This window comes from Apodemus sylvaticus, chromosome 21 (assembly GCF_947179515.1).
Source record: "Apodemus sylvaticus chromosome 21, mApoSyl1.1, whole genome shotgun sequence".
Lineage (NCBI taxonomy): Eukaryota > Metazoa > Chordata > Mammalia > Rodentia > Muridae > Apodemus > Apodemus sylvaticus.
In genome coordinates this window covers 12,400,772-12,414,006 of record NC_067492.1, presented here as the reverse complement: position 1 = coordinate 12,414,006, position 13,235 = coordinate 12,400,772, and the positions used below count along the sequence as shown (strand labels likewise).

At 51.2% G+C, this 13,235-nt stretch overlaps 1 protein-coding gene across 1 annotated transcript in view; it reads right to left on the bottom strand.

Annotated features, from left to right (window-relative positions):
• Positions 1-13,235, bottom strand: part of Pkd1l2 (polycystin 1 like 2) — an 81,771-nt gene that overhangs the window by 46,676 nt on the left and 21,860 nt on the right. The window contains exons 10-17 of the mRNA XM_052167299.1: positions 11,632-11,749; positions 10,882-11,089; positions 8,696-8,816; positions 7,644-7,785; positions 6,180-6,356; positions 2,962-3,107; positions 2,364-2,555; positions 1,280-1,411 (exon numbers count right to left, since the gene is read on the bottom strand). Of these exons, the coding sequence (XP_052023259.1) occupies positions 1,280-1,411; positions 2,364-2,555; positions 2,962-3,107; positions 6,180-6,356; positions 7,644-7,785; positions 8,696-8,816; positions 10,882-11,089; positions 11,632-11,749 (1,236 nt within the window). The remainder of the gene's footprint in view (positions 1-1,279; positions 1,412-2,363; positions 2,556-2,961; positions 3,108-6,179; positions 6,357-7,643; positions 7,786-8,695; positions 8,817-10,881; positions 11,090-11,631; positions 11,750-13,235) is intronic.

The window sequence follows — 13,235 nt, the reverse complement described above, 5'->3', positions numbered from 1 at the left end:
GATGGATGGATGGATGATGAGTAGATGAATGGATGGTGGATTGATGGATGGATGATGGATGGATGGATGGATGGCAGACAGTTGAACATAACACTCATCCCAATTTTGTAATTTTATATGTGTTTATGAAATTATTTGCTAATGTCTAGGCGCCCCAGTAGCCTCAAAGCACCATTAGGGTAGGTCCATGTGCAAATAAGTTTGATACCTGTGCACAACATTCCAGAAGCATTTATAGAATTAGTAAATTAGTGTAAGCACTATGCACATAATGGGGGGTGAGAGGTATGTAGAGGGGTGTGTGCGTGCAGGGGTGCATAAAACAGATGTGCAGACAAAAGTGTGTCATATCAACAGCACAGGGCTCTGGAAATCCAGCCTTGCTGGCTTCATGCTGGGAGATCTGTGATGACAGGCCCCTGGCAGAGCAGCTGTGCAGGATCAGGGTCTCTGTCTCTGTCTCTCTCTCCCTCCCTCCCTCTGTCCCCCCCTCTCTCTTTCTTTGTCTGTCTGTCTCTATCTCTGTCTGTCTCTGTCTGTCTCTGTCTTTCTGTCTCTGTCTCTAGCTTTATGGCTTCATTTTTGATCCCGGTCTTCCATAACCCTGGGAACATGGTACTTGGCCATGATTCTTCAGGAGGATGATCCTGAAGCAAAAGTTTGTATATAAGCCATAGATTTGAAGGTGATCCCTAGAGGAGTGAGGAAGTGAGGATGATGGGAAGGGTCAGAGATCCATGCAGGAGGTGCTATCAAGCCTGTTGAGATTTAATCTGGGACTCAGTCCTGCTCAGGACTTCCCCACCAAGAGCGACCAGGAGCTGAGGTACTTGTGCCCCACCCTTACCGGTCACTGAGCACTGTGTGAATCCCCTGCCACATGAGCGGGTAGGGGAGCTCTGAGGGCCAGGGAGACCCCGTGCTAGAAAGGCAGGAGCCAGCAGCTGCATGTTAGGTTGACACACAGTGAGTCAGCAGCAATATCTGGACACACACTTGGGACCCAAGATGAACAGGGTCCAGGCACTCCCGTTGGCGCTCACTAGTGGGCGGTAAACGTACAGACCACAAGTCCAGTGTGAGACACCTGGGCCTCCATGAACCACCTTCCCTTGAACCACCCACGAAGTAATCTTAGGAAGAAGATGGCCAAAGTCTTGTAGCCCCAGGACAGCACCATAACAGAGGGACGACTTTGATCTATCCTCTAATGAGTTGCCACCCTCATCCCACGGAGGGATGTGTGCCACAGCCTGGCTCAGTCAGTGGAAATTCTTACCTGGGCCACAGGTGTGAGCTCCTCAGAGCAGTGAGTCACCTCGTTCAGTGCCTCAGCCAAAGCCTGGACCCTCTGCATGTCCTCCAGGCCAGTGGTGACCATGGACAGTGACCTCAGCACCAGCTCTCTGACCTTGGACAGGGGGTGAAAGGTCAAGAGATGAGCTTTATTTCAGAGGCACCGTGAAGGCATCTCAAGAGAATTTGGGGTCCCAGGAATGACAGGGCTCATCTGGCCCTGTAGACCTGCATTAGGAATAATAGCCAAGAGAGACCCATATCTGGACCTTTGAAACCAGTGACCATGTTGTCCCACAGAAAAAAATAAAAGGTGCTTTGGCAAAAGCACTCAGAAGATATAGTTCAGTTTAGCACCTTCAAATGGGGAGCTCTTTTGGCAGTTACAGATGGGAGCAGTGTAATCGCAAAGGTCTCCATAAGAGAGAGGCAGGAACACTGGGGAAGGAGATGAGGGATGGATGCAGAGGAGAGAAAGGAGAGAGTTCAAAAATGTGGTAAGGAGGTGCTGGGGTGATAGCTCAGTGAGTAAGGCACTTGATATGGAAGAAAGAAGACCTATGGTTGACCCTCTAGAGCCTATATAAACACACACACAGACACTCAACCATATATGCACACACGTGCACACACACGCACATACACACAGACACACGCATACATGTGCACACGTGTACTCATGTACACACACATGCACACATAGAGACACACATGCATATATACACACACATGTGCACATACATGCACGCACATACACACATAACAGGGAAAAGGGGATTAGTATCCCAGGTCTGGTGATGACCTCTAGAAGCTAGAAAAAGTAAGTAGATTCTTCCCTACAGTCTCTAGATGGTTCTCAGCCAGAAGACTGTGACTCCATGGAGTTGGGTGGGGAAAGCAGGTTACCAAAAAAGAACACATTTCCTTCGTTTTATGTCACTCAGTGGAAGAACAAAAGCAGGAAGTGACCGTGACCACTGGGGGGCACTCAAGGTTTCTCTGATTCACAAGCCCCACCCCCACCCCAAGAAGCCACATGTAGACCTTAAAGGACCCATTTCCTGCACCTTCTGCTTGGTGTCCACTCTAAGTTGCCCAGCCCCTGGACTCTGGTCCTCCTTGTTGAGTTCAGAGGACACAGCCTTGGCAAACAAGAGAAGCTGTTCATGGCCGTGCTCGTGGTGCAGAGCTGTGGTGATTCTCTCTGACACAATCTCCTGGAATGTCACATCTTCAACAACTGTGTCACTGTGTCCCACCTGACAGGGGAACCAGACACGGGATCAGTGGTCTTTTTGTTCAAGAGGTTGGCTGGCCCCTACAGCCTGGGTCTGGGAGCAGAGCAGTCTTAGTAGAGGAGCGCTTGCACTTCCTGAGGCTGGAGGGCACCCGGACGCTTTGTCTCAGGCAAGCGATGGCTTCCACCACCACATCTCAGGCAAGCTCACACTCCAGCTCTAGCTGCTTTCTTCACCCCGTCCATCCCCCGACCCTGGCCTGCTTCTGAGCTTCTGAGCCATCAACTCCTTTTGCGATCTCTCCAGGTTCTGCCCAGAGTTCTGCTGGCTGCTCACCCAGGCCCTCAGCTGCCTCCACACACCCTGTGGTTCAGCCGGGTGGAGACATTTCCCAGTAAAGAAGCACGAGCCATCAACCACCACCCACCTTAACTGTCACTTGGGTCCGTTCCCTGTCCCCTGCCTGATTGGTGACGGAGATGACCACTGTCAGGACAAAGCCATCCTTTTCTTCTCCAAGTGGCAGGTACACAACAGGGAGGGCTGGTTCGGGGCCACAGTGGAGGCAGGAACCTGGCAAAATGGAAACAGAGTGATGGGGAGGACAGAGCCAACCGTGGCCACAGGGACAGAGATGTCCCAGCTATTGAAGGTGTGACAGCTACTCTGGAAATCCTCAGGGTTGGAAAGAAGGCAACCACATAGGTCGCTACACCTTTAGAACCGTTTCCCTAGAGTGTATGAAAAATCGAGGAACCTTTTCCCCATTTATAAGTGGGTTTCAGATTTTGGGTTTTTGTTTTGTGTTTATTTTTTGTTGCCTTGATTTGGTTTTTAAATTAAAAAAATAATTAGATTTGTTCTTATTTTATGTGTATAGGTGTTTTGCCCATGTGTGTATTTGTGCACCACGTGCATGACCTAAGGGGCCAGAAGAGGGCATCGGATCCCCTGGGACAGGAGCTACAGACCTTGTGAGCCACCGTGTAGGTGCTGGGAACGGAACCTGGATCCACCCGAAGAGCAGAAAGTGCCCGTAGCTGCCGAGCCAGCTCTCCAGCCTGGAGGTGGTTTGCCTTGGCATTTACTTACTTACTTACTTACTTAGTTCATTAGTGGGTTTTTGTTTTTTGTTTTTTTAATTTGGTGAAACAAATTATGACACGAACAAAAACAAGTTAGGGAGTGGATGGAGAGAATGGAAGAGAATTGACCTCCTAAACTCCACTCAGACCAGATCCACACCTCCTCTCCCCGCCTCCTCTGTGTGTGTGTGTGTGTGAGAGAGAGAGAGACAGAGAGAGAGAGAGAGAGAGACAGAGACAGAGAGAGACAGAGACAGAAACAGAGAGACAGAGAATACCCACATGTATACCCACTCATGTAGAGTGGATATACTTTATACCTACAGGTATAGAGTGCAGAAGATAGCTTCTTCATGGTGCTGGTTTTCTCTTAACACCTTTATGTAGGTCTGAGGATGAAACTCAAGTCCCAGCAAGCACCTGTACCCACTGAGCTAGCTAGTCAGCCCATTGATTTTTGTTTGTCTGTTGGTTGGCATTCACTTGGGGTTTTCTTGTTTTGTTTTGTTGTTGTTTGTTTGTTTGTTTGTTTGTTTGTTTTTATGAGACAACGTCTCACTCTGTAGTCCAGGCTGGCCTAGAACTCACCATGGAGCTCAGGATGATCTTGAACTCAAGGTAATCCTCCTGCCCCAGCCTCTCAAGTGTTGGGACTATAGACATGAGCCAGCACCCCTGGTGTTCACATTAGTTTGGGGATTTAACAGTGATGGAAATGGAATCCAGGGCCTCACACAGGTAAGAGTCTAAACAGACACTCTTCTCCTGCCCTTCACTCTAGTACATCTAGAGAAGCTCCCTGTTGCTACGCTTGCTGTGGGACATGTCTTGGTCTACCAGTTGTCTCTGCTGTTAAAGACTGAAGGTAGTGATTTCTTCTGTCGTGCTCACTGCAGCTTACCTAACACCCAGAACACAGCCTGACACTGGACACCTGTCTGTTATAAACAGGAACAAACAGATGAATATCCTTTTTCATTGAAGGAGCCCCACACATCATGGGAGTCTCCAGTCATTGTGCAGTGCTCAGACGACCGTGAAGCTGTTGTTTTGCAAGTGAACAGTCAGTGTTGTGTGGCCACACCTCCTGCCTGTTGCAGAGCCATGGGGGATGGGTCTTGGGGACGAGGGACTGGCCTCTCTCTTTGGGTGCAGAGGGGAGGCGTTTGGAAATGAAGCCTGCATGCCTTGCATTTTCTTTCTCTGTCCACACTCAGACAAAGTTATTGTCAGCAAACTGCACATTCTTTTTTTTTCTTTCTTCTTCTTTTTGTTTTGTTTTGTTTTGTTCGAGAGAGAATTTCTCTGTGTAGTCCTGGCTGTCCTGGACCTCACTCTGTAGACCAGGCTGGCCTCGAACTCAGAAATCTGCCTGCCTCTGCCTCCCAAGTACTGGGACTAAAGGCGTGTGCCACCACTGCCCAGCCAAACTGTACATTCTTTGAGAGGGCACCCCACAAAGACCATACTCCTTCAGAAGGGCTTGTACCTGCCTCGCCCTGGCCAGGGCACACTGTTTATGCCATATGCTGTCTGGGCAGGATATTGCAGAGTATGCCTGCACCACTCACGAGAAGAAAGTTCTACACAGAGCTTGTGTGACAGTCCCCAAATGCCCAAGGCCAGGGGGGAATCTATGGCAACCAAAATACAATGGTAAACAGAGTGAGCTTCCCCACGCCACCCACCTCTTCCTATCCACTGCCGGTCTGGGCGTGGTTGTCATGGCTGACACGGTTGCCCGGATGGTTGGCATACAGTGTAGGTAGGGTCTTTGATGGTTCACCCTCTGTGACCCTTCACAAAAAATAAATGTTCTTTGAGATTTGCCTGTGCTGTGACACTGCCTTTCTCTGCTGCCTCTTACAAGCCAGGGTCAGTGGAAGTGTGGAAGGTTCTATGAGCCAGAGCTGGCTCTGCCGTTGAGGGAGCTACAACTTCAGACTTTCAAAGAGTCACAGTGCCTTCCTCTCTGTCCTCTCTCTCTCTCTCTGTCTCTCTCTGTGTCTCTCTCTCTCTCTCTGTGTCTCTCTCTCTGTGTCTCTCTCTCTCATTTTTCTTCTCTCTCCCTTTCCTTTCCTCTCTCTTTCTCTTCCCCAACTCTCTCTCCCCTCTCTATTTACCTATCTCTCCCTTTCCTCTCCTCTTTCTTCTCCCTCTTTCTTAACTGTCCCTCGCTGTCTCTGTCTCCCCCCACCCCGTGTGTGTGTGTGTGTGTGTGTGTGTGTGTTATGTGTCTATGCATGTCTAAGTTGAGGACTATGACCTGGTATGCCTCTACCTGTCGTGTCTGTTCATCCATTTAACCTTTTTTATATATCCTTCACTGGTCCAAAGTCATTGTGTCCCCGGTTTTGGGCGGATGCTGCTATTGCATGCTGCCCTTCTGGTATGATGACTGGGCCAGTGTTTTGAGGGTGACTAATTTTTAGGAGTCCCCCATCCTGTCAACCTCTCTCTTTATAGAACATCCTCTGCTGCTGCTCGCTGACATGGAATCCCCTTTCTTAGAGAAGATGAGTCTGGGAGCTGAGGGAAGAGCAGGGCCTCTGACTGGTACCTGACTGCAGGCAGAAGCAGTATTCCACGGGGCTTGGGGCTGTGGAGGTGCTGCAGAAGAGAGCGAAGCTCGTCAGTACAGAACCTTCCTCCGGGTCAATCGCGCAGGCAGGCACCTCAGGTGGGGGCAGCATGCTGATCACGTAGGTATCCTCCCCGTAGGCATGGCTGGCCAGTGCTGGGAAGTGAAGAGTCATGTGCTTAGGGGCTTGTGTGGCCAAAACTTTAGCTCCTCTTCAGAATGACCTGGGAACATGCTAAACAAAGATTTCTGGTGCTGTACAGACCGGCAGCCTCTGACATCTCTGGAGATTCTGGAGTAGGCCCCAAATACTCCTATCAAACAATTATCCCCAGTGCAGGGCCCCGGGCTCACTGAGAAAGTGGGCAGATGTGGGACTGGAGTTCTGCTATTTCCTAAGTGGCCTTGGCTTGACCTCTGTCATCTGTAAAGGGGAACCAGTAATAACTTCCTCATAGGACTACATAGCAGATTACACAAAAGTCAAATCGCCAAGCCGGGGAGGACCCGAGACTGGAGCCGGAAGCCGGTGGACGCTACCCAGAAGCCATCTGTCTCCAGCCTCACGCCCTCAGCACTGTGAGCCCCTGTCCACCCTGTGTACCACTGCATCTGCCACAGTCAGGAATTCAAAAGAGCACTGGCTACAAGAACTGGGAAAAGGAGAATCTTTTTCCTTTTTAATTTTTTTTTATGTGCATTGGTGCTTTGCCTGCCGGTCTGCCTGCCTGCCTGTCTGTCTGTCTGTCTGTCTGTCTGTGAGAGAGCACCAGGTCCTCTGGAGCTGGAGTAATGAACAGTTGTGAGCAGCCATGTGGGAGCTGCGAATTGAACCCAGGTCCTCAGGAAGAGCAGCCTGCACTCTTAACCAATCAGTCATCCCGCCGGCCCTCACAAAGGAGAATCTTGATTGGTTACAACTAAAGTCTTGGCCTAGCTCAGTTGAGAAGGTCTGAGGTAGAGCAGGTGCGTCCGCTGCACAGGTGCCCACCTCAGTTTGTCTGACTGTGGGCGCTCTGTGGGCTGCGTTAGGAAATGTAGAACCAACAGGCACACAGGTGGTACTTGCCTGCAGTTCTGGCGCTAAGGTAACGTAGAGTGGAAGAAGGCGTTCTTAGAAAGCCTAGCGTTTGTTCCGTGACTCTCTCTGAGTACTGAGTCACCATGATTTCTGGTGGCGCACACAGGTTGACTTAGAGTGACCAGTTGGTACCACCAGAATCCTGCCAATCTTTTTGCATGATGACAGGACAGGCATTTACCTCACCCCAGAGCCACATGGTGGGGAAACTGAGGCAACATGAAGTCAAACCCTTTGCTCAAAGTCCTCCAGGCAGAAAACTCCATACTTTGCTCCATGCCTTGCCAGACCAAAGTCCCTTATTTTAGTGTTTCCAAGTTTGTCCTGATCCTGTAACAAGAGACGGGGTGACAGCTTCTCACCTGTGACCCGGATGTGAATAACAGGTCCCCAGGTGTGCAGGAAGCTGCTGTTCAGCAGCAGTACGGAGGAGTTGCTGTGAAGGAGGGTCAGTGACCTTGACCAAAATCCCCTGAGTCTGCAAACAGCTGGGAGGGGCTCAGCCTGCAAGGGAAGAACACACAGTCGCCTAGAGTCTATTAGGTAGGTCCCTGAACAACCTCGGTCCTGTGGCTTCCAACCCCCTGGGCCCGTCACATTTCTCTCTGATAAGCTAATGGCGGCACTGCTGCCATCCAGGAGGTCAGGAAACAGCCTTGCCTCTTGCCTGAGCTCAGGCTCCCAGAAAAGGAGCCTGAGGAGGGATGTGTGTAGACCACTTGCTGAGGGACGAGCCTGAAGAGAAACATGTGCACATCACTCATGCATGGCGAACTCCCTGCAGAATCAGTCAGGCAAGTAAACAGGGCAGAGAAGGGGGTGAGAACAAGGGCTTTTAGGAAGCATCCTTCTCTGGGACGGAGAGAAGGCTCAGCGGTTGAGAGCACTGACTGCTCTTCCAGAGGTCCTGAGTTCAAATCCCAGCAAGTACATGGTGGCTCATACCTATCTGTAATGGGATCCCATGCCCTCTTCTGGGGTGTCTGAAGATGGTGTACTCACATAAATAAAAAATACATAAATTTTTTAAATGAATTAAAAAAAAGAAGCATCCTTCTTAGCATGGCCTCGTGGGACCTCACTGTGTGAGGCATGCTGCAGAAATGTCCTTCCTTTGGGCAAGGGTGCCGGGTTATCAGACTTTCATAGACAGCCATCCCCCTGTCTAGCAGCTGGGAATGGATGCATCCTGGAAGGGGGCTTGGGCTGAGGGCATCAGTGCCTCTCTCCCCGTAGGTTTTGATCCTGTGTATCCACTCACTAGTTAGAAATTCCCTCAGGTCCCTAATCTTCCCGACTGCCCCTGCACTGCCTCCAAATGGGGTTGGCCTACCCTGGCTCAGGACCCGGCACTAGACCCAAGGCTGGTCCTCTCAGGTGGCTCAGTTTCTTCTGAGTGGCTGTGCCATCTCACCTTCTCTGGTGAGGTGTCATCTAAGTACCAGCTGAACATGGCCGCCGGGGTTTCATCTCCCACGGTGACGGTGAGCAGAACATCTTGGTCACCTTTCACTGGCCGGCAGTTCTTCTGACAGCTGGAAGGTATGGAGGATAAAGAGAGAAAGCTCCCTCAGGCATCGTGACCACTTCCTGGACTTTCTCAAGTTTGTGGTGAAGGTGGGACATTGCCTTTGTCAGAATGAGAGATGGAGTGAACCCAGCAATGCTCCAACCTAAAGCAGGACAGAGATCTGCAAGCAGAAGAGTCAGGACATGACTGGATTTCCATGTTACTCCCCTTGCAATGATGTTGGGGTGGAGTGTGGGGGTGCAGGATCGGACCCTGGCTTCTAATCCTGAGCCTGTCACTTAGGAAGACTTGCCTTGTATGAGCTGCTTAAATTCTTAAGAATTGGTTTCTTTAGCTGCAAAGGAAGTGGACAAAGCTAGATAACTTCTGACATCCTCTTTAAAAACAAAAAGATGTATTTATTTTGTGAGTACACTGTTGCTCTCTTCAGACACACCAGAAAAAAGGCATCAGACTCCATTACAGATGGTTGTGAGCCACCATGTGGTTGCTGGGAATTGAACTCAGGACCTCTGCAAGAGCAGTCAGTGCTCTTAACTGCTGAGTCATCTCTCCAGCACCTCTGAGATCCTCTTTAGTGTTGATAAAAGTAACAGTGCCATGACTTCACAGCATATATATGATGCAGGATCAGAGTAGCTCTGAGAGCAACATGTCAGAGTCCCAAGATGTCTGGGAGCACAGCAGGCTCAGAGGACTTGTATGATTGGTTCCAGGTGACACCATTCTTCAGTGGGTAGAACATGAACCATGAGTCAGGGTCCAAACCCTGGGCCTTCTCTTGTGTTTTTGTTTTGGGGTGTGTGTGTGTGTGTGTGTGTACAGGTATGTGCATGCATGTGTGTGTGTACAGGTATGTGCATGCATGTGTGTGTGTGTCTGTGTGTGTGTTCAGGTATGTGCAGGCATGCATGTGTGTGTGTGTGCGTGTGTGTGTGTGTGTGTGTGTGTGTGTGTGTGAGAGAGAGAGAGAGAGAGAGAGAGAGAGCGTGCACTCACGTATGGAGGCCAGAGGTTGATTTGGGGTGTCTTCTCTCACTCTTCATGTTATTGTTTGAGACAAGGTCTCTCACTGAATCTGAAGATGACTTGTTCAGCTACAGCCCCCTAAAGCTTCTATGTGATATCCCACCCCCTCCCTCTGCCATCTTCTGCATTGTCGAATGCCTCCCGAGTCCTCTCAGCCTTAACTTCATGAGTCTGTCATACTTTCTAATTCTCTTACTAGTGTCTTCCCTGGTGCGAGCATGCTGGTGGGTTTCTATGACCTTCCAGGCCACTCTCCAGCTCTCACTGCCGAGACAATGTCTCAGCTCCCACCCTCCCTCGGGGCTTCTGCTTAGGTCCAGCCAGTGGAACGCATTAGCAGGGGCCCAGGAGGCTTGAGGGCTGAGGAGAGCACAAGGTTATTCATTTCCTACCAAAGGGCTAATGTGGCAGAATCAGTGCCCCTCTGGTCAAGGCCATGGCTTCCGTCTCTCCCCACAGAGGGAATTCTAGTCAGCCCCTGGCTTACCGCTACAGTCCTAGCAGCGATGGCTTGCCCCGCCCTATAGCAGCCCCACACTGTCGCCTGGGTTCGTCCTCTTCACTCACACCTGAAAGAGGATGCTTACCCACCTGTAACAAGTTTCCGACTACAGTGAGCCATCTCTTCCAGCAGAGACCTGGATGACAGGCGCAGCTACCTCAAGCTTCTACCTTGACTCCTATAAGATGCTAAGCCGACTCACAGAGAGCACAATGCTTTGAGTAAGCTGTGAGCATGTCCCCTGCTACTCGGGGACCTTGGGTAGCTCCTGGGTTCAAGGCCCGGCCTCTCCCTTTCTCCTCCTCTCCCTTTCTCTTCCTCCTCTCCAAGTCTCTATTGAGCTCCACATCCTATGGGCAGAGCCTGTCCTGTTCTCTGGATGAAGAATTTGTCATAGACTTCTGCTGTCCCTTCATGCCATTTGTTGCAGATCCCCAGGTTGCCCCCCTATGGGAGCACAGGTGAGACGGGTTGACCCGCCCTTCCAGTCCCACCTCCCTGTGGTACCAGCTGATGGCGTGACAACCACGTGCCTTACCTGATTTGAGGCTCAAGGCCCAGGGGCGCAGACACGTAGAGGCACTGCTCTGTCTCCTTCTCCAGCTCTTGGTCCCTCAGGATAGCCAAATGCAGAGTGACAGCAGAGTGGAGAGGTGGCAGGCAGAAGGGATGGAGTACCAGCAACCTCTGGTCTGTGTGGAGCAGCTGCCTCTCCACACAGGCATTCCACTGGGCCCAGCAACGTCCTGAGAGAGACAGGAAGACACCTGTGCACAGCATCCCTGAGCCTGACACCCTGTGGATTTTCTGGTTTAGCAAACCTTCTGTTAATGGTTTTGTTTTGGTGAGACAGGGTCTGGCTGCCCAGCCCAGGCTAGCCTCAAACTCATGGTCTTCCTGCTTCTGCCTTCTGACTGACAACTTCCAGTTGTCCCATTTTATTTTGGTGTGTGTGTGTGTGTGTGTGTGTGTGTGGTGTTGTACATTAGGAGGGAATGACCCTCTCAAAGGAGGACTATCTGGTCAGGGATCTTCCCTGGATTTGCCAGTGGATGGTGTCAGTGAACAAAGCAACCTGGATGTCTTAGGTTTTGTTACTGCTTGCTACATCTCCCCACGCCCCTGTCACATGCGTTTGTGACACCATCTCTCCTTGGTTTGCTGTCGCCTCTATACCCATCTCTGAGGTTTACACTCTGGCACATACGGGCAGACGGTGTCAGGCTGGAGTGTCCCACAAAGAGAGAACAGACAAGCACGCCCGACGATGCTCTCCCATACCACCTACCACAGGACCAGTGGAAGTCCAAGCCCGGGTCATCATCTGGCCAGCCCAGTGTGACTTCTGTGAAAGGGTCCACGTACAGTTCGGGCTCAGTGAATACCTTCATGTCCCGTTTGTGTCCCTGTGGAGGAAGGGAAGGGAGCCCCCCCCCCCCCCCAGTGACAGAACAGCTTTACTGTAGAGTACACTCCACAAGTCAGCTTCACTGTGGAGTGCCGGCACCAACCTACCCACCACCCCAGAGAAGTGCATGCTGACAGCGGCCACGGGGTGAAGCTAGGAGCAGAGAAGGTTCTGGATGGTCATGTGCTCCCAGGTTTCCCTCAGGAAGCATGGTGTCCCTTCCTAAGTCTCACTGGGCATATAGTGTTACCGCCAGTGTAGGCTTAAGACTCCTTGTGCCTTTGCCTGCATGGATAGAGGCCGTTCTGGACCAGGTCCTGTGCTGATGATCGGGGACATGGTAACAGAGACCCAAATGCTACCCTTAAGGGACATTAATGGACCTGTAACACTCAGAGTGCCACCAGTGCTTCCCTGGAGGGGATCCAATTAGAGGCAGCAGGAGAACGTGGAAGGCAGGTGGATTTCTGAGTTCGAGGCCAGCCTGGTCTACAGGGTAAGTTCCAGGACAGCCAGGGCTACACAGAGAAACTCTGTACCAAAAACAACAACAACAGCAACAAAACCAAGAGAGAGAGAGAGAGAGAGAGAGAGAGAGAGAGAGAGAGAGAGAGAGAGAGAGAAAGGAAGGATATAGGCCTTGAGAGGGGGGAGGAAGGATATAGGCCTTGAGAGGGGAAGGAAGGATATAGGCCTTGAGAGAGAGGGGGGAGGAAGGATATAGGCCTTGAGGGGGGGAGGAAGGATATAGGCCTTGAGAGAGAGGGGGGAGGAAGGATATAGGCCTTGAGGGGGGGAGGAAGGATATAGGCCTTGAGGGGGGGAGGAAGGATATAGGCCTTGAGGGGGGAAGGAAGGATATAGGCCTTGAGAGAGAGGGGGGAGGAAGGATATAGGCCTTGAGGGGGGGAGGAAGGATATAGGCCTTGAGGGGGGGAGGAAGGATATAGGCCTTGAGGGGGGAAGGAAGGATATAGGCTTTGAGGGATTCAGGGAGAGGTGGCTCAGTCCCCCACCTCACCCCCAAACCCACCAAGGGCAGTGACATGTGCTGTAATCCCGGTCTTAGAAAGATGAGATGAATAGATCTCTGAGCTCCCTGGTAACACCCAAGGTTGCCACAGAGACAGGAAAGTTTCCCTGGGGGACCGGCTCCCAGAAGCATCAGAAGGAAGAGGAGACAGTGCTGACTGAGCAAACATGGAGAGCATGTCAGATCTAGAAGGGGAAATCAGCAGGCCCGAGGTGAATCCTGGAAGAAATTGCTGATGGGACCAGTTAAACAACTGAGCTATGGGTCCTCCTGCTCAAGCCTTGACCCAGAATCACTCAAGGCTACAGTGCTCAACCTCTGATGTCCTGTGTGTGCCATGAGCCTGTGAAGATCAGGGGACACCCCACACACCAGCCTTTGCCATCCATGGCTCTTAAACCACACAGACTCTTCCTCTCCACTGTATATGCCTGGCTAACTGGCCTTTGTG